Raw genomic sequence first — 27189 nt, 5'->3', positions numbered from 1 at the left:
ATCTTCTTGATCCATTCATCTGTTAATGGACATCTAGGTTCTTTCCATAGTTTGGCTATTGTGGACATTGCTGCTATAAACATTCGAGTACACGTGCCCCTTTGGATCACTACGTTTGTATCTTTAGGGTAAATACCCAATAGTGCAATTGCTGGGTCATAGGGCAGTTCTATTTTCAACATTTTGAGGAATCTCCATGCTGTTTTCCAGAGAGGTTGCACCAGCTTGCGTTCCCACCAACAGTGTAGGAGGGTTCCCCTTTCTCCGCATCCTCGCCAGCATCTGTCATTTCCTGACTTGTTGATTTTAGCCATTCTGACTGGTGTGAGGTGATATCTCATTGTGGTTTTGATTTGTATTTCCCTGATGCCGAGTGATATGGAGCACTTTTTCATGTGTCTGTTGGCCATCTGGATGTCTTCTTTGCAGAAATGTCTGTTCATGTCCTCTGCCCATTTCTTGATTGGATTATTTGTTCTTTGGGTGTTGAGTGGTCTAGTGTCCAGAATCTCTAAAATATTAAATTTTGAATGATTCTCTTGTTTTCAAGAATTTTTTTAATCCCACACATACCTTTAAATATATCCCTTTTCCTCTTTCTTCCTGTTTTACTTAACATCTGAAAAGTGTTACCTAAAATTAGTGTTTGTTTACTCACTTCCAATTGCTCATATATTCATTACAATCTGGATTTGTTCCCTATTACTTTAATGGAAATCTCTTCGGAACAATAAAGCACTGTTTTTTTCTTTAGCTATTGATATAGGCATACATACACCTATTCTTTCTCTCTGTCTCTCTGGCTCTCTCTTTCTAAAACTTCGTGACTAGAACAAGCATTTATTGGAATATTATTAAGCAATTTGTTCTGAGCTCAGATGGGCAATTTTGTTAGTTCTTGCCTGGGGCCAATCATACAGATGTACACATATATTAACAACTTGAAATGGTGATTAAGATGGCCTCACACCCATGCCTGGGATGGTGTTCTAGGAGGACAAATCTCAATGGGCAAGAGCTTAAAATATTTGCTTGTTTTATGTTTGCTCATATCCTACTGGCCAAAGCAAAGCACATAATCAAACCCTCTTTTAATATGGTAGAATATTAGACAAGATGGGAAAGCCAGGAGATGTGATTCTTTGGGAACAATTTGTGTAGCAATCAATCTATCAATTAGTCCATTGGCAACATGATTAACAGCTCATCTAATTGCAGACTCTAATCACCAACTCCCCAGAAGTTTTATTCTGTTATGGTCTCATGCAGAGGTCTATGATTATATGTTCTACAGCAGATCTGATGCAGATGAAGTTCTCTGGTTTCAGCTTCTTTTGACCCGATGGTCTGTGAATTAAAATGATGTTAAATACTGCTCCTGTATACTTAGCAGCAATGGTGGGGCAGGAACAAAATTATCACAATATATACTGTTATTCAAAAAGGGGAGAAATGAAAGATACATCTTTCACTAATGCCTGAAATTCTGAAATTAATCAGGGTACATGGTGTTAGGTCTACCATATGTGACTCTAAAAAGTTTCTTGCTTAGGACTCAATTTTGCTTCCTGGGGATAGTTTCCTAACTTATGGTTTTTCTCATTTCTGCTTTACTCTTTGAGTTCTTGGTTCTGAGAGGTACTTAGATTTCCATAAGAAATAGACCTGAGTATTTATCCTAAAATTTTTCCTGTAATACTTTGTTCAAACTGCCATTAAAAAAAAAAAAAAAAGGTTATTTTCTAACAGTTCTGGAGGCTAGAGTCCAAAATCAGGGTGTTGTCACAGTTGGTTGTTTCTACTGAGGATTCTCTTCCTGGCTTGAAAACGGCCTCCTCACTGTGTCCTAACATGGCCTTTCTTCTATGCCCACATGGTGAGAGAGTGAGCTCTGGTGTCTTTTCATCTTCTAATAAGAACACCAGTTTTATTTGATTAGGATCCCATTCTATGACATCATTTAACTTTAAGTTTCTCCTTAAAGATCCTATCTTCAAATACAGTCACATGAGATTAGGGCTTCAATATACAAATTTTAGAGGAACACAGTTTAGTCCATAACACTCTTATAAATTGGAATTGTCTTTGCATCTTGAATCTTTTTATTTTTTTAAATTTTTTATAAACATATATTTTTATCCCCAGGGGTACAGGTCTGTGAATCACAGGGTTTACACACTTCACAGCACTCACCAAAGCACATACCCTCCCCAATATCCATAATCCCACCCCCTTCTCCCAAACCCCCTCCCCCCAGCAACCCTCAGTTTGTTTTGTGAGATTAAGAGTCACTTATGGTTTGTCTCCCTCCCAATCCCATCTTCTTTCATTTATTCTTCTCGTACCCACTTAAGCCCCCATGTTGCATCACCACTTCCTCATATCAGGGAGATCATATGATAGTTGTCTTTCTCCGCTTGACTTATTTCGCTAAGCATGATACGCTCTAGTTCCATCCATGTTGTCGCAAATGGCAAGATTTCATTTCTTTTGATGGCTGCATAGTATTCCATTGTGTATATATACCACATCTTCTTGATCCATTCATCTGTTAATGGACATCTAGGTTCTTTCCATAGTTTGGCTATTGTGGACATTGCTGCTATAAACATTCGAGTACACGTGCCCCTTTGGATCACTACGTTTGTATCTTTAGGGTAAATACCCAATAGTGCAATTGCTGGGTCATAGGGCAGTTCTATTTTCAACATTTTGAGGAATCTCCATGCTGTTTTCCAGAGAGGTTGCACCAGCTTGCGTTCCCACCAACAGTGTAGGAGGGTTCCCCTTTCTCCGCATCCTCGCCAGCATCTGTCATTTCCTGACTTGTTGATTTTAGCCATTCTGACTGGTGTGAGGTGATATCGCATTGTGGTTTTGATTTGTATTTCCCTGATGCCGAGTGATATGGAGCACTTTTTCATGTGTCTGTTGGCCATCTGGATGTCTTCTTTGCAGAAATGTCTGTTCATGTCCTCTGCCCATTTCTTGATTGGATTATTTGTTCTTTGGATGTTGAGTTTGCTAAGTTCTTTATAGATTCTGGACACTAGTCCTTTATCTGATATGTCGTTTGCAAATATCTTCTCCCATTCTGTCAGTTGTCTTTTGATTTTGTTAACTGTTTCCTTTGCTGTGCAAAAGCTTTTGATCTTGATGAAATCCCAGTAGTTCATTTTTTCCCTTGCTTCCCTTGCCTTTTGCGTTGTTCCTAGGAAGATGTTGCTGCGGCAGAGGTCGAAGAGGTTGCTGCCCGTGTTCTCCTCAAGGATTTTGATGGATTCCTTTCGTACATTGAGGTCCTTCATCCATTTTGAGTCTATTCTTGTGTATGGTGTAAGGAAATGGTCCAATTTCATTTTTCTGCATGTGGCTGTCCAATTTTCCCAGCACCATTTATTGAAAAGGCTGTCTTTTTTCCATTGGACATTCTTTCCTGCTTTGTCGAAGATTAGATGACCATAGATTTGAGGGTCTATTTCTGGGCTCTCTATTCTGTTCCATTGATCTATGTGTCTGTTTTTGTGCCAGTACCATGCTGTCTTGATGATGACAGCTTTGTAATAGAGCTTGAAGTCCGGAATTGTGATGCCACCAACGTTGGCTTTCTTTTTCAATATCCCTTTGGCTATTCGAGGTCTTTTCTGGTTCCATATAAATTTTAGAATTATTTGTTCCATTTCTTTGAAAAAGATGGATGGTACTTTGATAGGAATTGCATTAAATGTGTAGATTGCTTTAGGTAGCATAGACATTTTCACAATATTTATTCTTCCAATCCAGGAGCATGGAACATTTTTCCATTTCTTTGTGTCTTCCTCAATTTCTTTCATGAGTACTTTATAGTTTTCTGAGTATAGATTCTGTGTCTCTTTGGTTAGGTTTATTCCTAGGTATCTTATGGTTTTGGATGCAATTGTAAATGGGATTGACTCCTTAATATCTCTTTCTTCTGTCTTGCTGTTGGTGTAGAGAAATGCAACTGATTTCTGTGCATTGATTTTATATCCTGACACTTTACTGAATTCCTGTATAAGTTCTAGCAGTTTTGGAGTGGAGTCTTTTGGGTTTTCCACATATAGTATCATATCATCTGCGAAGAGTGATAATTTGACTTCTTCTTTGCCGATTTGGATGCCTTTAATTTCCTTTTGTTGTCTGATTGCTGAGGCTAGGACCTCTAGTACGATGTTGAATAGCAGTGGTGATAATGGACATCCCTGCCGTGTTCCTGACCTTAGCGGAAAAGCTTTCAGTTTTTCTCCATTGAGAATGATATTTGCGGTGGGTTTTTCATAGATGGCTTTGATGATATTGAGGTATGTGCCCTCTATCCCTACACTTTGAAGAGTTTTGATCAGGAAGGGATGTTGTACTTTGTCAAATGCTTTTTCAGCATCTATTGAGAGTATCATATGGTTCTTGTTCTTTCTTTTATTGATGTGTTGTATCACATTGACTGATTTGCGGATGTTGAACCAACCTTGCAGCCCTGGAATAAATCCCACTTGGTCGTGGTGAATAATCTTTTTAATGTACTGTTGAAGAATGGGTGAAACAAGATGGGATTGGGAGGGAGACAAACCATAAGTGACTCTTGATCTCACAGAACAAACTGAGGGTTGCCGGGGGGAGGGGGTTTGGGAGAGGGGGGTGGGATTATGGACATTGGGGAGGGTATGTGATTTGGTGTGTGCTGTGAAGTGTGTAGACCTGGTGATTCGCGGACCTGTACCCCTGGGGATAAAAATATATGTTTATAAAAAATAAAAAATTTAATAAAAAAAAAAAAAAAAAAAAAAAAAGAATTCTAATTCTTGACGAAGTGTCTTTCAAAAATAAAGTAGAAATTTAGATTTTCCAGATAAACAAAAATTGAGGGGCTCCATCTCTAGCAGACTCTACTATCAGAAACCCTAAAGGTAGTCTTTTAAATAGAAAGGAAAGGACGTTAGTAACCTGAAGCCATATGAATAAATAAAAAACAATAAGGTAGCTACAAAAATAAATACAAAAGTTGGTGTGATTGCATTTTTATTTTGCAATTCTTATTTCCTATATAATTTTTTTAAAGATTTTATTTATTTGTCAGAGAAAGAGAGAGAGAGCAAGCACTGGCAGACAGAGGCAGAGGGAGAAGCAGGCTCCCTGCCGAGCAAGGAGCCCGATGTGGGACTCGATCCCAGGACGCTGGGATCATGACCTGAGCCGAAGGCAGCTGCTTAACCAACTGAGCCACCCAGGCGTCCCTCCTATATAATTTTTAAATGGATAAAATTATGAATTTATGTTAATGAGCACACAATGTATAAATGTATAACTTATAAAAATGACAACATTTTTACAGAAGGGAGTAAAGGCACAGAGATTTTTTTTTCAATATTACTGAAACTACATTTATTTTAATTCAAACTCAATTTTTATGAAGGTGTTAATTGTAATCTCCAGTGAACCACTAGGAAAATTCTATAAAATAAAAATACCAATATAAATCCAATAAGGAAACTAAATACATTTGGGGAAAAAAATCAGCTAATCACAAAAGAAGGCAATTATGGTGAAATTAAGGAATCAAAAATATTTAAGTATTATAGAAAACAAATAGCAAAATGGCAGAAATAAGTCTTTTCTTAATAGTAATTGCATTCATGAAAATGGATTAAATAGATTAAACTTTACTATTAAAAGACAGAGAGTGTTAAAATGGATAAAATTACATGATTCAATTATATGCTGTCTATAAGAGACTCATTTAAGATCCACAGTATGTTGAAAACAAAAGGATGAAAAATAATAATCCATGAAAATAGTATCCAAAAGAGAGCTGGCGTAGCTAAACCAATATAACACAAAATAGACTTTTGGTCGATACATATTATAAGAAATAATACTTAACATCTTCATAAAAGGGCCATTCCATCAAGAAGATATCAAAATCATATACATACCCAAAACACAACCTCAAAAATACATGAAGGATAAACTGACAAGAGTTAAAGTAAGAAATACACAGTTTTTCATGAGAGTTTGAGAATTCACTCTATCCTCACTTTCAAGCATGGTAAAAAGAACTTAAAAAAAAATCAGTCATGAAAAAGATTTGAACAGCACTAGAACAATCTAGGCCTAACAGATTTATATAGTACACACCACCCAATAACAGGAGAAAGTACATTCGTTTCTTGTTGACATTGAACATTATTCATGATAGATCATATGTCAAGCTATATAAAAAATCTCAGTAGAATAAAAAGACTGAAATCATACCAAGTATCCTATCTGACCTAATGGAGTGAAACTGGAAACGAATAACAGAAAAACCTAGGAAGTCCATGTAAATGTAGATTTTAAACAACATGCTCAAAAGCCTCAGTCAATCAAGGCTGTAATTATAGAAGAAATTAGAAAATACTTTGAAATTAATTAAAATAAAAACACAATATACCAGAATTTATGAGATACAGCAAAAGTAATGCTCACAGGACAATTTATAGCCATAAATGCTAACATCAAAAAATAAAAGATCCCAAATCCAGTAACTGAATTCTATACCTCACAGAACTAAAAAGGAATGAATGTGCTAAAGCTAGGAAAAGAAAGGAAATAATAAAGATTAGTGCAGAGATGAATGAAGTCAAGAATTAAAAAAAACAATAAATAGTATCAATGAAAACAAAAGTTGTTTCTTTGAAAAGATCAACCGAGGGTGCCTGGGTAGCTCAGTGGGTTAAAGGCTCTGCCTTCGGCTCAGGTCATGATCCCAGGGTCCTGGGATTGAGCCCCGCATCAGGCTCTCTGCTTGGCAGGGAGCCTGCTTCCCTTCCTCTCTCTCTGCCTGCTTCTCTACCTACTTGTGATCTCTGTCTGTCAAATAAATAAATAAAATATTAAAAAAAAATAAAAAGAAAAGATCAACTGAATTCACAAACCTTTTGCTAGACTAGCAAAGAAAAAAGATTTGCATTATGAAAATCATCAGAAAATTAGGGATATTACTTTACAACTCTCAGAAATAAAAAGATTATAATATTATAATACTATGGACAAGATAATAATATGAACAAATTTAGATAACCAAGGTGAAATTTCTAGGAAAACATAAGCTATCAAAACTGACTGAGGAAGAATTAGGAAATCTCAACAGATTTGTAACAAGTAAAGAGATTAAATCAGTAATCAAATATCTCCCAACAAAGAAAAACCCAGGACCAAATGGTTTGATTGGTGAAGTCTACTGAACATTGAAAGAAGAATTAATATCAGTGTTTCTCTAACACTTTCAAAAAATAGTAGAGAAAGGAGCACTTTTCAACCATTGTATGAAGCCAGCATTATCCTGATACTAAAGCCAGATAAAAACATCTTAAGTAAAAGAAATGTAGATCAATGGCTTTATGACTATAGATGCAGAAATCTTCAATGAAATACTAGCAACCTGAACCTAGCAACATATTAATGCAATTACATGTCATGACGAACTGACATTTCTCCCAGGTACGTAAGGGTAGTTCAAAATAGAGAAAAAAAAATCAATGTGTAATATATCCACAGTAATAAAATGAAGGGGGGAACCCATCTCAATGTGGAAACATATGGCAAAATCCAACACCTTTTCATGATGAAAACACTCAAAAAAGAGGTTAGAACAGACCAGAAAGCAAGGTGAAGGGAATTTATGAAAAATTTTCAACTGATATTATACTTAATGGTGACATCCAAACTTTTTCAACCTAAGATCAGGAACAATACAAGATGCTAGCTCTTCTCACTTTTATTCAACATTAGAAATCTCATATATTGCTGGTGGGAATGTAAAATGGTTAGTCACTTTGAAAAGCAGTTTGATGCTTTTTAACTCAAAAAGTTAATCCTGGATTACCAAATGATATAGCAGTTCCACTCTGAGGTATGTACAGAAAAGATTTCAGAACAGGTGTTCAAATAAATCTTATATACAAATGTTCATATCATCAGTATTCACCATAGCCAAAACGAATAGATAACCTCAAATTTTTCAGCAGAAATCTTTGAAAATAGTTCTGTAAGAGGCCAGCATTACCTTGATCCCAAAACCAGACAGACCTCACCAAAAAGAAGCATTACAGACCAATATCCATGATGAACATGGATGCCAAAATTCTCAGCCACATACTAGCCAGTAGGATCCAGCAGTGCATTAAAAGGATTATTCACCAGCATCAAGTGGGGTTTTTTTCCTGGGCTGCAAGGATAGTTCAACATTTGCAAATCAATCAACATGATACATCACATTAATAAAAGAAAGTACAAGAACCGTATCCTCTCAATTGATGCAGAAAAAGGCATTTGACAAAATACAGCATCCTTCTTTGATTAAAATTCTCCACCGTGTAGGGACAGAGGGAACATACTTCAATATTATAAAAGCCATCTATGAAAAGCCCACAGCGAATATCATTCTCAATGGAGAAAAACAGAGCTTTTCCCCTAAGGTTGGGAACACGACAGGGTTGCCCACCCTCCCCACTATTGTTCAACATAGTACTGGAAGTCCTAGCCTCAGCAACCAGACAACAAAAAGAAGTAGAAGGCATTCAGATTGGCAGAGAAGCAGTCAAACTTTGACTTCTTGGAGATGACAAAACTTTATGTGGAAAATCCAAGACTCCACACCCAAGTTGCTAGAACTCATATAAGAATTAAGCAACATGGCAGGATATAAAATCAATCTGCAGAAATCAATTGCATATATCCACACTAACAATGAGCTGAAAGAAAGAGAAATTAAGGAATTGATCCCATTTATAATTGCACTGAAAAATCATAAAATACATAGGAATAAACCTAATTAAAGAGATAAAGGATCTGCATTTTAAAAGCTACAGAACACATATGAAAGAAATTGAGGAAGACACAAAGAAATGGAAACACATTCCATGCTCATGGATTGGAAGAAAAAATATTGTTATTAAAATGTCTATGCTACCCAGAGCAATCTACATATTCTGTGCAATCCCTATCAAAATAAGACAACATTTTTCACAGAGCTGGAACAAATAATACTAAAATTTGTATGGAACCAGAAAAGACCCTGAATAGCTAGAGGAATGTTGAAAAAGAAAACCAAAGCTGGGGTTTTCACACTGCCTGACTTCAAGCTCTATTACAAAGCTGTGATTATCAAGACAGTATGGTGCTGGCACAAAAACAAATACGCAGATCAGTGGAACAGGATAGAGATCCCAGAAATGGGCCCTCAACTTAATGGTCAACTAATCTTTGACAAAGCAGTAAAGAATATCCAATGCAAAAATGATAATCTATCTCTTCAATAAATGGTGCTGGGAAAGTTCGACAGCCACATGTAGAAGAATGAAACTGGACCATTACCTTACACCATACACAGATAAACTCAAAATGGATGAAAGACCTCAATGTGTGACAAGAATCCATCAAAATCCTAGAGGAGAACAAAGGCAGCTACTTCTTTGACATCAGCCACAGCAACTTCTTGGTCGACATGTCTCTAAAGGCAAGGGAAACAAAAGTGAAAACGAACTTTGGTACTTTATTAAGATCAAAAGCTTCTGCACAGCAAAGGAAACAGTCAACAAAACTAAAAGGCAATCTACAGAATGGGAGAAGATAATTGCAAATAACATATCAGAAGATAATTGCTAAAATCCAAAATCTATAAAAAACTTATCCAACTCAACACCCAAAAACCAAAGAATCCAGTGAAGAAATGGGCAGAAGACATGAACAGACATTTCCACAAAGAAGACATCCAAATGGCCAAGAGACACATGAGAAAGTGCTCAACATCACTCAACCATCAGGGAAATACAAGTAAAAAACACAATGAGATATTACTTCATACCAGTCAGAATGGCTAAAATTAACAAGACAGGAAATAACAAATGTTGGCAAGGATGTGGAGAAAGGGGAACCTTCTTACACTTTTGGTGGGAATGCAAACTGGTACAGCTACTCTGGAAAACAGTATGAGGTTCTTGAAAAAGTTAAAAGTAGAGTTGCCCTGTGGTGGAGCAATTACACTACTAGGTATTTACCCCAAAGATACAAATGTATTGATCTAAAGAGACATGTCCACCCCAATGTTCATAACAACAATGTCTGCAATAGCCAAACTGTGGAAAGAGCTGAGACGTCCATTGACAGATGAATGGATACACACACACGTGTGCGCACGTGCGCATGCGTACACACACACACACACACACACACACACACAGGAATATTACTCAGCAATCAGAAGGAATGATTACTTACCATTTACATGAACATGGATGGAACTGGAAGGTATTATGCTGAGTGAAATAAGTCAGAGAAAGACAATTATCCTGCGGTTTCACTCATATGTGGAATATAAGAAACTATAAGAAACGTGCAGAGGACCATAAGAGAAGGGAGGGAAAACTTATTGGGAAGTCTCTGAGAGGGAGAAAAACAATGAGAAACTCTTTAACTATAGGAAAAACATGGTTGCTGGAGGGGTGGTTGGTGGGGGATAGGGTAATTGGGTGATGGGCATTAAGAAGGGTATGTGATGTGATGAGCACTGGGTGTTATAAGCAACTGATGCACTATTGAACACTACGTGTGAAACTAGTGATGTACTATATGCTGGCTAATTGAATTTAAGTAAACTTTTTTTTAGTAGACTAATGTATAAATAAAGGGTGGCATAGCTATTCAATGGAATGTTATTCAGCCATAAAAAGTAATAAAATTTTGATAGATGCTGTAATGTGGATAAACTTCTAAACCACCATGCTAAGTTAAAGAAAACAAATACAACATGTTACCTGTTGCATGATTCCATTTATATGAAACATCTATAACAGGTAAATCATAGAGATGGGAAGCACATTGATTCCTGCCAGAGGCTGGTAGAAAGGAGAGGGGAGAGGTTGTTCAATAAATATGAGGCTTACTTAGCAGCACATACACTAAAATTGGAATGATACAAAAATTAGCATGGCCCCTCTGCATGGCCCCTCTGCAAGGATGACACACAAACTCATGAAGCGTTCCATATATTAAAAAAAAAAAAAATGAGGGGCAATTCTTCTGAGGTAATAAACATGTTTTGGCACTAGCTGGTGATGATAGTCACAACATTGAGTATAGTAAATGCCATTGAAGTTTACACTTTCAAATGGTTAATTTTGTGTTATGGGACTTTTGCCTCAATTAAAAAAAAAATAAGAATTGGGCACTTGGGTGGCTCAGTCAATTAAGCATCTGCCTTCAGTTCAGGTCATGATCCCAGGGTCCTGGGATCAAGTCCCATGTCGGGCTCCCTGCTCATCAGGGAGTCCTTTTTCCTCTCCCTGTGCCCCTCCTCCTGTTGCTGTTCCTTCTCTCTCTCAAATTTAAAAAAAAAAAAAAAAGAATCAAAACGATTTTGCTGGTCCAAAAATTACTAAATTTTAGAAAAAAAATACACAAAATGGATTCAATTATGTGCAACAATTTTTATTATTTTCTTTATTAGTTTCAGAAGTAGAATTTAGTGATTCATCAATTGCATATACACCCACTGTACCTTATATAAAGTGCTCTCGCCTCTTCCAGCAACCTTCATGTTTTTCTTTCTTTCTTTCTTTCTTTAGTTTTTATGGTGTGAATGTTTCTTTTATTTTTAGTTTTTGAGTATAGTTGACACAATATTAATTAGTTTCAAGTGTGCAACATACTGATTCAACCTTTTTTAGTGTTCAAACAAGCAAGAAAAAATATTAGATTATTTAACAAAAATATTTAAAAATAAAGTTGAAACTAATGGAGAAAAGATGATGAATAATTCCCTGACCTCATAATAAACAAGCTTTTCTAAATGAATTGTGGAACAACAATGAGATAAATAGTATGCAGCCATCAGAAATATTAAACTATAGTCAAATATATAGGAAACAATGTCATATAGCTAAAGCAGCATACAATATTTTATGACTAATTTTATAAAAATTGAAATATCATTAGAGTGTTCTGTTATAGCTAAGAAGAGTAAATTAATATGGATTATTTTATAATATGATTTTTGGTATGTATAAACTTTGTTTAATTTATAATGCTTCTTTAATAAGAAAAAATAATAACAATAAAAATATCACTACCTGCTTTGTTGTTGATATTGTTTTTCTGATAACATTTATCAGAGGAAAAATGTTTCTTTTTAAATATGATGAAAACTTAACAACAATTTTTTAAAACATTTTAAAAAATATTTATTTATTTATTTATTTGAGAGAGAGAGAACATGCACAAATACATGAAGAATGGACTGGGGGAGGAGGAGCAGAGGGAGAGGGAGAAACAGACTCTCTGCTAAGTGAGCCTGACATAGCGCTGGACACCAGGACCCTGAGATCAAGACCTGGGCCCAAGGTGGATGCTTAACACAGATGCTCCTAGAAAAATTCTTTAGAAAAAAAATAACATTTTAATTTGGATATTTTGCTAAAATGTTATTAATTTCATATCTGGGTGTGTCTGGGTGGCTCAGTGGGTTGAGCCTCTGCCTTCAGCTCAGGTCATGGTCCCAGGGTCCTGGGGCCGAGCCCTGTATAGGGGGCTCTCTGCTCAGCAGGGGACCTGCTTCCCCGCCCCCCTCTGCCTGCCTCTCTGCCTACTTGTGATCTCTCTCTCTGTCAAATAAATAAATAAAATCTTTTTAAAAAAATTTCAAATCTGAAAAAGCGTTTTTGGTCCTTGGATTTTATATGATACCCCAAACTTCTAAACTGAAGTTAGAGAAATAGCTCTCAAATTATTCTCAATTAAACCCCCCTTTTCTGATAGCAACACTATCTAGGGAAGACCAATTCATTTTCTTAAAAAACAAAAACAGGGACGCCCTGGGTGGCTCAGTTGGTTAAGCCACTGCCTTCGGCTAAGGTTATGATCCCAGCATCTTGGGATCAAGTCCTACATGGTCTCCTTGCTCAGCAGGGAGCCTGCTTCTCCCTCTGCCTCTGCCTACCACTCTGTCTGCCTATGCTCACGCTCTCTCTCTCTCTCTCTCTGTAGCAAATAAATAAACAATATCTTAAAAACAAAACAAAAACAAAAACAAACTTCTTTAATATCCTCTCAAATATTTTTAGGTCATTTGTAACAAATTTTGAGTTTCTGTTAATTTACCATAAAATGTAAAGCCTATTACGTATTAGAATTTTGCTATATTATTTTCTTGTATAATAGCATTAGCATGTATAGTAAGTTCTACCATAAACATTTAAAATTTAATGTGAGAGGATCACCTAAAATTTGTTTTAATAACTTTATATAGGAGCAGAACTTCTTCCACACAAGACCAGAAGGAAGACTGGAGTATTGCTACACCAGTGAAAGAGGTTAAACCAGAAGAGAGAGGTAAAGTTGTACCTCATACTTAAGTAAATGAAGTTATATTTAAAAGCTCATTGACTTTTCATTTAACTTATTTTTAATGTTTACAGTAATCATTTTTAAGAGTTTTATAATTCTTGTGAATATCTAATAGAGGAAAGAGCCTTCTATATCATTTAATTAAACAACAAAATTCAAAAAATATTTAATATAATGTATACTGGACTGGGTCCCGAGTATATAATGATCTCTCCCTACCTCCCAAGAAGTTAACTGTAATTCAGTGCTGTCTAGTTGTGATTTCTGGGATAATCAAAGTGTTCTCTATTTCTGTCATCCGGTAGCCACATATAATATCTGCTTGAAATGTAGCTGGGAAGACTGAGTATTTAATTTTTCAGTTTAATTTTAACACTTTTTAAATGTAAATAATCACATGGGATTCATGACTACCACACTGGACATGGAAGCTCTACTATATTTATATTTTGTATGTAACATGTATGTATGTAATATTAATATATTTATAAATATATTTACAAATATATGTAATATTATATATTTATAAATATATTAATATTCTATATTTAATATATTAATATATACAAAATATTTATATATGTATAAATTAAGATTAATACATGCACTATATATATTATATATTGTATATATAATGTGTATATATTGCATATATATAGTTTTCAAAGCTGTCTCTCATAGTGAGGCTCTGTCTTTACTGTTTCCTTTTCACTATTAATATCTAGAAAAAATCTTATTCATTATGTATTAATTTTTCACATGACGAATGCTAGAAGCTTACTATGTTAATGGACATAATAACAGTTAAATTAACTGCAGTTATGTTATTGTAAACTCATACACGTGATCCCAAAGTGCAAGACAGTATCAGGTTGACAAGATCTATTGTAATTAAGTGTTTGTGCTAAAAAAAATTACAGGTGGTTACTCACCTACTCAATATGAAATAGTAAAACTAATTGGATGATATTCTAGGAAAAAACTGAGAGATTCAATACAATGAATTGGAGGCATCTGAAGTTATAAACACAGCATCTATTTTAGAATGCTATCATAAAAACAGTACAGAAGATTGTGTAGAAACATGATGGATGTCTTTGGTAAAACATATTTTTATCACATCAGAAGTGATTTAAGTGGCATTAATTTAATTAAACATTTCAGAATCTCTTTATAGAAACTGAATAGATCATAAGTTGGCTGGAGAACACAGTGTTCACTGTGTATATTGTTATGAAAAAAAACAGACAATTAAGGATGTAAAATGCCCAGGATATGGTAGATTCTGGAAAAAGAAGACAAAGAACAAATAAACAGTGGCCAAATCAAGGTCCAGTCCATAAATGATAATTTTTATGCATTACAATAGAGAGACCTGTTTCTCAAGAATTCTTTTCAGGCAGCATGCCGAATTTCTTTGATAGGCTTACTAGGTTAGAAATAGAAACTGTGACTACTGAGCTTGCACTTATAGCCAATATGTAATATCTTCTAGCAGAAAATTATTGCTTTACTGTCCAAATCAAAACAAAACAAAGCAGAGGTCTATTAGTTACCTTTATTTTGAACCTGTTTTACTGTTTTTCTTCTAGACTCAGCTCTCTGAGGCTTTGCCTTTCTCGACACTTTGTGTTTGTTTATGTCTTCTTGTCATGTCACATTTTGGAAAAAGTCACTGTTTACAAGTATAAATCTCACCAGAGTGGAACCCATATCCATCTTCCTTACTGATCTATCTCTAGGGAGAGAGTGTATTGCCCAGAACATAACAGGCTCTCTGCGTGTTTCTAGTATAAATAGGTGAATGAATATCCATGTTAATCATTTTATTAACATTAAACCATATCTTTTCAGAGCTGTGAACCAGTAATTACAAATTTCTCTCATTACAGGAGTCAATTTGTGTTATAACTAAATAAATGGAATTTGGAAACAATGAATTCCTGGCAGGGCTAACTAAGGATGTTATTATCTGATAAGGATTATAAAGTATCATGTTTCTAGGAATCATCTGAGGATTTTCAGTATTTATCTGATGTAATCATTATGATTTTCTTTTGTCATAGAATGAGAGGAAATACAAGAATAAAAATAAAGTTCTATAATATAGAACTATATATAATATAGAACTATATATAATAAATTTTTTTATGAAAAAAAATTTTTAGATAAAATATACAAGGAGATATTGCTTGAAATTCCTCTATTCTATTTTACAAAGTGTTCACTTCAAAATCTGTCTTCAAAGGTTATAATTAATGTTATTATTTTATTATAATAAAACTCTTTAAAAGACTAATTCATTTTTCTAAAATTCTCTTATTAAACATATAAATATTAAAAAGGAAAATGATACCATTAGTACCTATGTTCCCACCACCTAGTTTATAGGCTGATTCATTAACAAATGTGAATATATATTTCTATTTTAAGATGAAAAGTGTCCAGAATTAAAGCAGGAAATGGAAACATTGCTCTCAGAGGCCATTTATCTCATTAAAAGTCTAGAAACTGACCGTGCAGAAGCTGAAGAAGCTTTAAAACAACAAAAATCAAGAAAGAAAAAGATTCACATGAAAATTGATTCTTGGTCAATCTGGAGACTTCAAGAAATTCCATTAGCTGTGCAGAAAGGTAATAATAAGAATAAGAATAATAAGAATTTTTTCATATTCATTTCATTTCATTTCATTTCTTTTGTTTGAGAGGCATGAATAATCAATTGAAGCTTTGGAAAAAAGTCAACTCTGACCATATTGTTTTGCATCCAAACAGTGTGCTTTTGATAAATGCTATTAATGATAATGTTGGTAACATTTATGTAGCTGGGACTGCAGTGAGTAAACCTGGACCTTCTGTAGTTTGGTGTTTGTTTGTTGGTGTTTGTTTGTTTTTGTTTTTTCCAAGCCATCTCTAGATTTTTAATAAAAGAAAAATAAAAGAAGAAATTTGGGGAGCAGGAAAGCAGGTTAATTTCCTCCACCTCTGCATAGCCTGACATCTAGCCTCTCCTCATCTGTGTCTGCAATAAGGAAACTCCTTGCAGAAGACCTTGAATTTGATTCTGGGGCCTAATCTGGGATTATGTCCCAGGTTATGGACTGTCCCAGGATATAGATGGGCAGGTGAGGCATATTTCCAGGTCACACTTGCTTGTACATCAGCTGGGGTGGATGGGCCCTGCCCCAGTGGGTGATAAGCCAAGCCCTGTGTCAGCAGTGTAGGAACCACTGGGAAAGCATACGTCAGACCTGGGCCCAAGATTCTTTGCACCCTCCGTAAAGCTACTGTGAGAACTGAATGATGAATCCTGGAGACAGTCCTCACTTTGTTTGGTGTTTGTTGATAATTCCATAGTATTTATGGTGCCTGTGGGACATTTAAACTTTTGGCACATACTTCCCATGATGACTACATTATTTGGGTACTTGAAACTTAGAAATTTAAGTGATTTCCAATTGGTGTCATTGACCAAATCTTTAAATCTAGGAAAATAAAAGAGTTTTAAAATGATATTTTAGCAACATGCATCTGCTTTTGAGAATTCAGTAGTAGATCTTGAGAACTTCTAGCAGACAATAAAGCTGGAGATGCTTCAAAAGGAAATACTAGGTTTTTTAGACCACAGAATAAGAGACCTATCCTCAAGTATTAAACAGTCTAAAGGTACTGGATTTTTTATTCTCCAAACACTGCTTATTAAGCATGCCTACTATATGATTCTACTGAGGCTAGACTTTGTTTATAAATAACTTTTAATTCAGTTAGAAATTTTAATTCTGGATTCACATGATTTATAAATGGTTATATTAGGGTGCTTATAAACCTATCATTTAAACTAAGACACTTTTGAGAGGAAAAGGGAGGCTGTTTTACCCTGAGACATTAAATTATTTGTCAAACTGAACACTCGCATATACCTTTGTTATATGTCTTCTAAAATTATAGTTTCCAAGTAGAGTGTGCACATTTTAGGGAGTTGCAAGAAAACACTAGAACTTTTATATTTATAAACTTTATTATTTTATTTTCTTATTTGGTTATTGGGGTTTTAATTTTGCCACTATTATACCTGACAAAATAGAGTTTACCAGTGGTTCCTTGATTCTGTTATTTCAATAAAATAAATTAAGTGTAGGTTCAGTGACTGTTTACTCCTTTTAAATTAATACTGAGCTTACAGACTGAACTCACCCTTTGTTCACTCCCTTCTGAAGCAGAACTCAAGAAGCAGGAGCCTAGACTGGATGATTTTAATTCTGCCCCTGTCTATGCTCTTTGTTGCCCTTTAATAAAGATTTAATTCTAAAAATTATGCAAAAAATGCTCTAAACTCAGGTTAGAGTAGGCCTTTTTCTACCCACACTTTAAAGTGTGCATTTTACAAAACATTTGGTTTCTATAGCTATTTATAGAAGTAAATAATTCAGGCTTGGAGTGAAGTTTGTTCTGATTCACAAGGTTTTTGAATAGAATTTATGATGTGCATACTCTACTAATACAAGAACATAAGTGTATAATTTATAAATACATACTTACATACATATTGGTGTTTTAGAGGCAACCAAAGGTACAATAGGGTCAGAATAGGCATCCTGGGAAATTCTGGAGCCCAGTAGATTCTTGAGCAGATTCACATTCACATTCACAAGGAGTCATCTGGAGTTTTTTTTTTTTTTTTTTTTTAAAGAATTATGTGTTTATTTGAGAGAGAGAGAGAGAGAGAGCGAGCATGAGAGGGGCCGAAGGACCTGGAGAGAGAATCAGACTCCATGCCAAATGGAGCCCAAGGCAGAGCTGGATCTTAAAATGCTGAGACCACAACCTGAGCTGAAACCAGGAGTCAGACAGTTAACCAACTGTGCCACCCAGACACCCTTGCAATTTTTTAAAATGTTTTGGAAGCCTTTCCTTGTCAGTGGTAGTAGAATAGTCGGTGGTAGCTGGTTTTATTTAATATTTTGCTAATAATTTTCTATATAATCTCATATGGCCTTTATTAGAGAAGATATTATAGTTCATGGGTTGTATGAAGTTCTACTTAAGGAATTGCCAAAATAAAATTAAATTGAGATATGTACATGCACATTTTCCATACCTTATAAATGCATTTCAGTGATGGAATACATTCTTGCCATTGGTGATAATTTATTGCTTGAGCTGTCTTTTATTTAAAGATCTTTAGGGACACCTTGGTGGCTCAGTCGGGAAAGCATCTGCCTTCAGCTCAGGTCATGATCCCAAGGTCCTGGGATCGAGCCCCCTATCAAGCCCTGCATTGGGCTCCCTGCTCAGCAGGAAGCCTGGGTCTCCCTCTTCCACTCCCCCTGCTTATGTTCTCTCTCTTGCTGTCTCTCTCTGTCAAATAAATGAAATCTTTAAAAAAAAGTCTATTTAAATATCTTTTAAAAAACTATTAAAGATCTACTTACAAAACTGAAATTTATTTTCACCTGCTTTATTTTAAGTAGCTAACACATGCAATGAAATTTAAATTCATTTTTACTCTATAGTTTTTAGGTGACTTCTGTTTGTAAACTATTCCTGAAAAGTAGTGTGCTGTCAGGAATATATTGCCTTTATATGGATACATTTAGGATATAATTTCTAAATTTTAGAAAATTTTTTTACAGGTTACAGAAGTATATATTCTTAAAGATTTTGGATTCTCAAAATCTCTAGCTTATGTGACAAGAAAAATGCTTAATCTCCTTAGCAGCCTTAATATTAAGTGTGATGTTTATAGAATTTTAAAATAATTTTTGTGAAAAATGAAAAATGTACATTTATAATTAATGAAAATATTAAGGAAATTCCATTTTTTCTTGGATATCTTGTGGTCAGTCCTCCAGATCCATTCATCCCCCTAACCAGCCCACTCACGCTTGTATCTTTTGTTTTGTGATCAGTGAGTCTGATTGATAATGGACTGCATCAAACATATCTTTTGTAATCTGTCCTCTTGCTGGTTCAACCACTGGGAGAGTGGCAAGAAACCATGGAAGATAATGGAAAAGAGTGAGGGTGGGGTTATATACCCTTGACTACTTTCCTTTCTACTAGGCCACTGCATTCCCCTTTCCCCCACAGAATGACAGCCACTGGCACCCAACATGCAGCCAATAATCTAGTAAATGTCTTTTTATTTTTCCTCTCAAAAAAGATAATCAGAAGTAAGTTTTTCATCAGAAATCGGGTGTTACATAAGCTTAAAAAATATAGAATTAGATATGCACAGTTGTGTTTCCTTAGAAAATAAGAGTATGTACACTTATTATACCCAAGGAGCATCTGAAGGCCCAAATAAACTAATGACTCAGATTTTCCTGGGTCCATGGGCCATGACTGATTGGGCAATGACTGATTACCTAAAGGAAGAGAAAAAAAAAACCAGACTGGTTTAAGTACTGGTTTATGTATTTGAATGGTATGTTAACACAATTCTAGGAGCTGCTGTTTTACAATCTCAATATAGGAAGGGTGAAGACAGGTAACCTTGAAGGAGTAAAGTCCTGGGTGCAAATGGGAAGTAGCAAAAAGGATAGCATAATCGGAGTTGGAAAGAACATGAATGTTGAGACTGGTGAAAGGGAGTTTAGGAGAGTGTTCTGGGGATTGATCTTTCAGAGGGGATGGAGTGTGAAGACAGTTGTGTCCCATAGAAATGTTCACAAGGTCCTTCTACTATGAAAGAAGACTTTAGCAATAACACAATGTTAAATCTTCTAATTCTGGTTTGCATTTAGTCATGTGAATTAATGTTATTTACTACAATAACAATTTGTAACAAACCACCTTGGAACTCAGTGGCTTACAACAATAAACGTTTTTTAATATAAGCTATCCTATTTGTAATAATTTTCAATTGTTTCTTTGTGTTTTGATATATAATTGTATCAACAGAAAATAGTAATTATTTTTTCCTTTTCCTTTCTGACATTTATAACTCCTATCGCATCATTTTACTTCTAGATAATTTTAGAGGGCCTCCACTCTTGCAGTTTTTCCCATTTTGTAGTTCATAGAATAGTTATACATAACCCAGTATATAGATTGGTTGTAATAGACAGGATTCATACTAGAACACTTTTTAGCTTATAAAACATATATGTTAATCCCTTTGATGATAAATGATGAAAGCAATATATTTTATAATGCACTACTAAGTGTTACTAACTTAGTAAGCTTCATGGATAAGTAATTTCTGAATCTAAGATATTTCATATGTCTCTATTATCAAATAAATATTTCTTTCTGGAGTTCTTGTTTTAAAATCGGATTTTCTTTTGTTATTATTGTATGTCTAGAACATGAGGCCTATTTGGGAGATATTGTAGAATTACAATGGCATCTTGAAGATAAAGCTTATCAACTAAAACATTTTGAGAAACAAAAGGCAAAATTAGAAGAAGTTAATGCAAAGCTTCAAGCAGACATAGACTACATGAATAAATTTGGTCCTCTAATTAACTCAAAACAGAACCAAGAACTTGAAGCTCTGAAAGAATTTCAAACAAAGAAATTTGAGGTAAATGAATAAATGAATGGATATGCATTTTATAGATTGTTACTTAGTTGTACAAAATATTTCAGCTGTAAGAAGTTAATATCTTTAAATGTTTCCTTTTTAACTGAAAATTAACCTACTATTAATTTCCTAAAGGAACTATTAAACTACACATAATACAATCAGTTGATAATCATTTAAACTGTGTCATCTTCTGTTTTATACTTAGGAGTATTAATAGTCAACCTACTAATAGAATTTTGGAGATTTAGAACAACATGATAATTTTTGAAGTTTTAAATCAAACTGGGAGAGAATGCAAGCAGAATATATCAGTCAATTTTATTGTTGATGGTAATAAACTATAAAATCTTTTCAATGATTAATTAACATTTAACTCTCCTTTTGTGGAATTGAAGAATATATATAGAAAAATAGAAATTTATAGAAAAATAAATTATTTATACCTGCCACTGAATGAGCAGATTTAATTCATATTTTTTTTTAATTTTTTTAAAGTAAATAGAGTTGTTAAGTGTGTCCTGTATTCTCAGCGATTCCATTTTCCTTCCTCACTCTGCAAAGATAACCTTATCAGGAAAATCTGTCTCGAGGTGAATTTTGTATATTTATATATACATATTTAAGCATAATGAATGGTTTTTTGTTTTGTTTTGTTTTTCAAATAGTATCAACCATTGTAAAAGTTTCTGCAAGTTGTTTTTTTTAATCTGACATTGTTTTAGAGGTCAAACTACTATTCATTCTTTTTACTTGCTGTTTGGGTTTTGACAACAAAAATAAAGCTAGCAAAAGCAAAAATAAACAAGTGGGGATACATCAGTCTAAAAATCTTCTGCATGACAAGAGGAAACATCAACAAAATGAAAGTTTATTATATGGGAGAAAATATTTGCAAATCATATATCTGATAAGGGGTTAATATCTGAAATAAAGAACTTCATACAACTCAACACCAAAATAAAACAATATGACTTAAAATTGGGCTGAAGATCTGAATAGGTATTTTTCCAAAGAAGACATACAGACAACCAATAAGTACATGTTGGTTGTTGTACCAACAACAATATCACTAGTCATCAATATCACTAATCATCAGGGACTGCAAATCGAAACCACAGTGAGAGATCATCTCATTCTTGTCAGAATGGCTATTATCAAAAAGACAAGAAGTAAAAAGTGTTGGCAAAAATGTAGAGAGAAAGAAACCCTTGTATGCTGGATATGTGAATTGGCACAACCACTGTGGAAAGCAGAATGGTCCATTCCACAGGGATGGACCACTGTGGAAAGCAGAATGGAAGTTTCTCAGAAAATTAAAATGGAACTGTTGTATGACTCAGCAGTTTCACTTTTGGATATTTATTAGAAGAAAAAACACAAACTGAAAAGATGTGTGCACCCACATGTTCATTGCTGCGTTATTTACCATAGCCAAGATATTAAAACAACCTAAGTGTCCATCAATGGATGAATGGATGAAGAAGATGTGGTATGGGTGTGTGTGTGTGTGTGTGTGTGTGTGTGTATGTATATACACACATATATGTGTATATATATTAGTGATATGTATTATATATATATACGTGTATATATATTAGTGATAAGTATTATATATATATATACACATACATACACACACACACACACACATATAATGGAATATTGCTCGCTTAAAAAAAAGAGTGAAATCTTGCCATTTGCAACAACAGGGATGGACCTTGAGGACATTATGTTAAGTGAAGTAAGTTAGAGGAACACAAATACCATATGATCTCATTTATATGTGGAATCAAAAGAAAAAAACAAATTAAAAAGTTTCATGGATAGAACAGATTGGTGGTTGCCTGATGCAGGGTTTAGAAGATGACTGGAAAGGGAGTGAAAAAGTACAATCTCCTATTTATAAAATATGTAAGTCATGGGGATTTAACATGTAGCATTTTGACTATAGTTAGTACTATTGTTTTATATATTCAGAAGTTGCAAAGACAGTACATATTAAAAGTTCTCATCACAAGAAAAAAATTCTAGCTATGTATGGCAATGGATGTTAACTAGACTCACTGGTGATAATTTCACAATATATAGAAATATTGAATCATATGTTTTATGCCTGAAATTATTATATATTAATTGTACCTCAATAAAAAAATGAAAACCTTTTGTGTGCCAAAGGACACTATCAATATCTGATAAAAAGTTAATATCCAAAATATGTACAGAACTTACGTAACACCAAAAAATAAGTAATACAGTTAAAAGATGGGCAGAAGACCTGAAATTACATTTTTCCAAAGAAGAAAAGATATGTGAAAAGATGGTTAACATCACAATCATCAGGGAAGTGTAAATCAAAACCACAATGAGATATCACCTTACACCTTTCGGAATAGCTAGAACCAACAAGACAAAAAGTAGCGTGTTGAGAAGGATATGGGGAAAAAAAGAACCCTCATGCACTGTTGTGGGAATGTAAGTTGGTGCAGCCACTGTGGAAAACAGTATCGAGGTTCCTCAAAAAATTAAAAATAGAAATGCCATATGATCCAGTAATTCCACTACTGGGGTTTTACCCAAATAAAACAAAACCACTAATTTGAAAAGATATATGTACCGCTTTTTTTATTGCAGCATTTTTATAAAAGCCAAGATATGGGAACAACATCAGTGTCCATCGACAGGTGAATGAATAAAGAAGATGTAGTGTGTATATGTATATATGAATATACATATATATATATACACAATAGAATATTACTCAGCCATAAAATATGACAAAATCTTGCCATTTGTGCGAACATGGATGGACCTCTAGAGGATATAATGCTAAGTGAAATAAATCAATCAGAGACAAATACTGTATGATTTCACTTATGTGTAGAATCTGAAAAACAGGTATAGATCTATAAATACAGAGAACAAAATGGTATCTGCCAGGGGAGGAAGTGGATGGATAGGCAAATGGATGAAAAGGAATGGGGGGAACAAGCTTCCAGTTATGGAATGAATAAACCACTAGGATAAAAGGTATAGCATAACAAGGGCACCTGGATGGCCCAGTCAGTTAAGTGTCCAACTCTTGATTTTGGCCCGGGTGGTGATCTCAGGTTTGTGAGATTGAGCCCCATGTCAAGCTCCACACTCAGTGCAGAGTCTGCTTGAAATTTTCTCTTCCTCTCCCTCTGCCCATCTCATGCCTTCCCCCTCTCTCTCTCTCAGATAAATAACTTTCTTTTTAAAAGGTACAGATTAAGCAATATAGTCATGATACTGTATTAGTGTTATATGGTAACAGATGGTAGCTACACTTGGGGTGAGCACAGTGTAATGTATGGGATTTGTTGAATCACTGTCTTGTACTTCTGAAACTAATTTTTGTGTCAACTGTGTGTCAATGAAAAAAAGTAAAAAAGATACTATCAGAAAAGTAAAAAAAATGTATACCTATAGAATGGGAGAAAATATTGCAAATTATACATTTCAGAAGGGTATGGTACCTAGAATATATAAAGAACTTTTAAAATTCAACAACCCAAGACAAACAGCCAAGTTAAAAATGGGCAAAGGACTTGAATAGATATATCTCCAAACACATACAAATAGGCAACAAACTTTTTTTTTTTTTTTTTTTGGTTTGTGAAAAGACAATTTTATTTATTATCAAAGGTGGCCATTGTCTGATGTGTTTATTTATAAGACTTTCAAGAAGAGCATTAATATCAAATATTATACTAATGCAAAACTAGAATCTTGTTTTCTATCTGTTAAAATAAATACATAATTTTGGACTATTGATCTGCCCTTAAAAGAAGCTATTAAAGATATATGTTTCCTTGTGTCATCTGCCTAGATTACAGAGATTCTTTGTCCTACTAAAATAACTCTCGATGCTTTATATTTATTTTATTATATTCTTGATTATTTAAGCAAACAGAAGTTCCTCACTTAGGAAAGACTACGGCTCTTTAAAAATCATATTACTTTTAAAAATATTTTATTGTCACTTTGGTTAAACTGGCAATGAAGTATTACTGCACAGCAACCAATGATTCTATATTAATCAAGTGTTCAACTCTCCCAACAACTTTTGGTATTTGGGTAACAAACATTTAACAAGATAGATCTCAACATCATTAGTCATTAGAGAAATGCAAACCAAAACTATAGTGAGATACCACTTACAGCCATTAGGATGGGAATAAATATAAAACAGAATATAACAAGTTTTAGTGTCTATGTGAAGAAATTGGAACTGTGGCACCTTGCTGGTGAGAATATAAAATGGTTGCAGATGCTGTGGAAAAGATGCTTGCATTTCCTCAAAGAGTTTAACACTGAATACCATATGCTCTAGGGATTATACTCTGAGATATATACTCCAAAGTACTGAAAACTGATAACCAAGAAACAAAAGCAAATGTTGTACATAAATGTTCATGGCAGCAGTGTTTGTAATAGCCCAAGGTGGAAACAACCCGATGTCCATTACCAGATTAATGTCTAAATAAAATGTGATATATCTATACCACAGGAAGGAAATTTTAAAAAATGAAATACTGTTATATGTCACAACATAAATCAACTTTGAGACATTATGCTAAATAAGAAGCTAAAAACAAAATATCACATGTTGGGGCACCTGGGTGGCTCAGTGGGTTAAGATCTCTCTCTTGTCAAATAAATAAATCTTTTTAAAAAATCACATTCTGTATAATTTCATTTATATGAAATATCCAGAACAGATAAATCCATAAAACAAAACAGATTAGTGATTGCTAGGGGCCAGAGGAAGTATAGTGTAGTGTTTTATTTATAGTCCTTTATCATATAACTTTTTTATTTTATTTTATTTTATTTTATTTTATTTTATTTTATTTTATTTTATTTTATTTTATTCTGCTGTCTTGACTCAGTTTTGAGGTTCTGGCTAGAGATATGCTAAAAAAACTAACTGCTTAAAGGACTGAACGCCTCTAGTCAGTGTGCTTGAGCCCTAGTACATATCTTGCAAATTGCAGATAATTGCAAATCAAGCTCCAAGGTTCTGTTGCCTCCAAATTCTGCTAGCAGCCCAGCCTCATAACACCACAGAGCCACAAGAGTATTATCCACATCAATTGGAGTATCAATGGCGGAAGTATATAACAGTGCCACACAAACCCAACTCAAGAGCTTGCCTTGGAGATGAATTTGTCTCATACGATGTAACCTGGTTCCCAACATGGAGACCATCACCCCAGCAATGCCCACAGGTTACCTCTTTTAAAGGCACTGAGAAGTTGGACATGGTCTATTTGATATTAGGAATTCTCTTACACTCTCTTCGCTTAGCTCATCATTCTGGTGTGTTCCTTGCTCTCTACTAAAATGTGTACATCTACACTCCTATGCCTGAAGGATAATCTCGTAGAGGTTACTACTACCTGTGCTATTCAAAACATTAGTGAACATTATTGCTTTTTTCAGGAGGCAATTGCTTTATTTCAGTCTACCAATTGACCCACTGGGGAGAGGACTGTTCACTCCCTACTACTGCCTTGTCCTTCCTTCCCACGGGCTTTCCAGCAGGAGGTCCAAACTACAACCACTTCTTCTCTAGGTTGACAGAGAATGGAGAAATGGAGAGGGAAGGGAGAATGTTTATGATATTTGACAATAATAAAAACTATAAAAATGGAATATTTTGGACCCTTTTATTAAGATAATAATGATTATTCCTGATAGGATTACAGTTGATTTCACTTATTTTTTTCATCTGTTTTCTACAGTAAAATATTATTTCAACAATAAAAACAATAAAAAATAATGATTCTTTTGTAGGTTAAAAAATGAATATTTTGTTTTGCTCATATCACCTGGAATACTGAACTTTTTTCTTCAATATCTTTTATGCATCCCTCGTATTGATGCTTTTCAAGCTAATGGAAACCTAAAAATTTACTGTGCTAATAGAATAATATGGGAAGAAAATTGATGTAAAGGACTTTTTTTTTTAGATCAAAACTACCTAAATTTAAGTCCTATCTCTGATTTTTCTCTTGCCTGATTCTTTTAATTACACATTAAGTTCATGTATTAACAAAAATAATTTTCATTTCTAGGCAATGGAATTATACAAACAAACTCAAGAAGAACTTGAAGAAGCTATAGAAAATGTTGAAAATGCCAAATTGAATGTTAAACAAATTAGACAAAACATGGAGCAAGACATTCATAATGATGAAACAACCATAGAAGCCTACAAGTAAGAATTTTTCACTAAC

The 27189-nt window shown here is 34.3% G+C and overlaps 1 protein-coding gene and 1 pseudogene across 1 annotated transcript in view; both read left to right on the top strand.

The window, feature by feature from the left end:
* Positions 1 to 27189, top strand: part of CCDC178 (coiled-coil domain containing 178) — a 391102-nt gene that overhangs the window by 15935 nt on the left and 347978 nt on the right. The window contains exons 5-8 of the mRNA XM_059408065.1: positions 13298 to 13380; positions 15829 to 16029; positions 20703 to 20923; positions 27028 to 27170. Of these exons, the coding sequence (XP_059264048.1) occupies positions 13298 to 13380; positions 15829 to 16029; positions 20703 to 20923; positions 27028 to 27170 (648 nt within the window). The remainder of the gene's footprint in view (positions 1 to 13297; positions 13381 to 15828; positions 16030 to 20702; positions 20924 to 27027; positions 27171 to 27189) is intronic.
* Positions 10930 to 11045, top strand: LOC132024037 (U6 spliceosomal RNA; annotated as a pseudogene).

Source organism: Mustela nigripes, chromosome 8, assembly GCF_022355385.1.
Source record: "Mustela nigripes isolate SB6536 chromosome 8, MUSNIG.SB6536, whole genome shotgun sequence".
In the NCBI taxonomy this organism is placed as follows: domain Eukaryota; kingdom Metazoa; phylum Chordata; class Mammalia; order Carnivora; family Mustelidae; genus Mustela; species Mustela nigripes.
The sequence above is the reverse complement of the archived record's forward strand: the minus strand, read 5'-3'. Positions and strand labels throughout refer to the sequence as shown.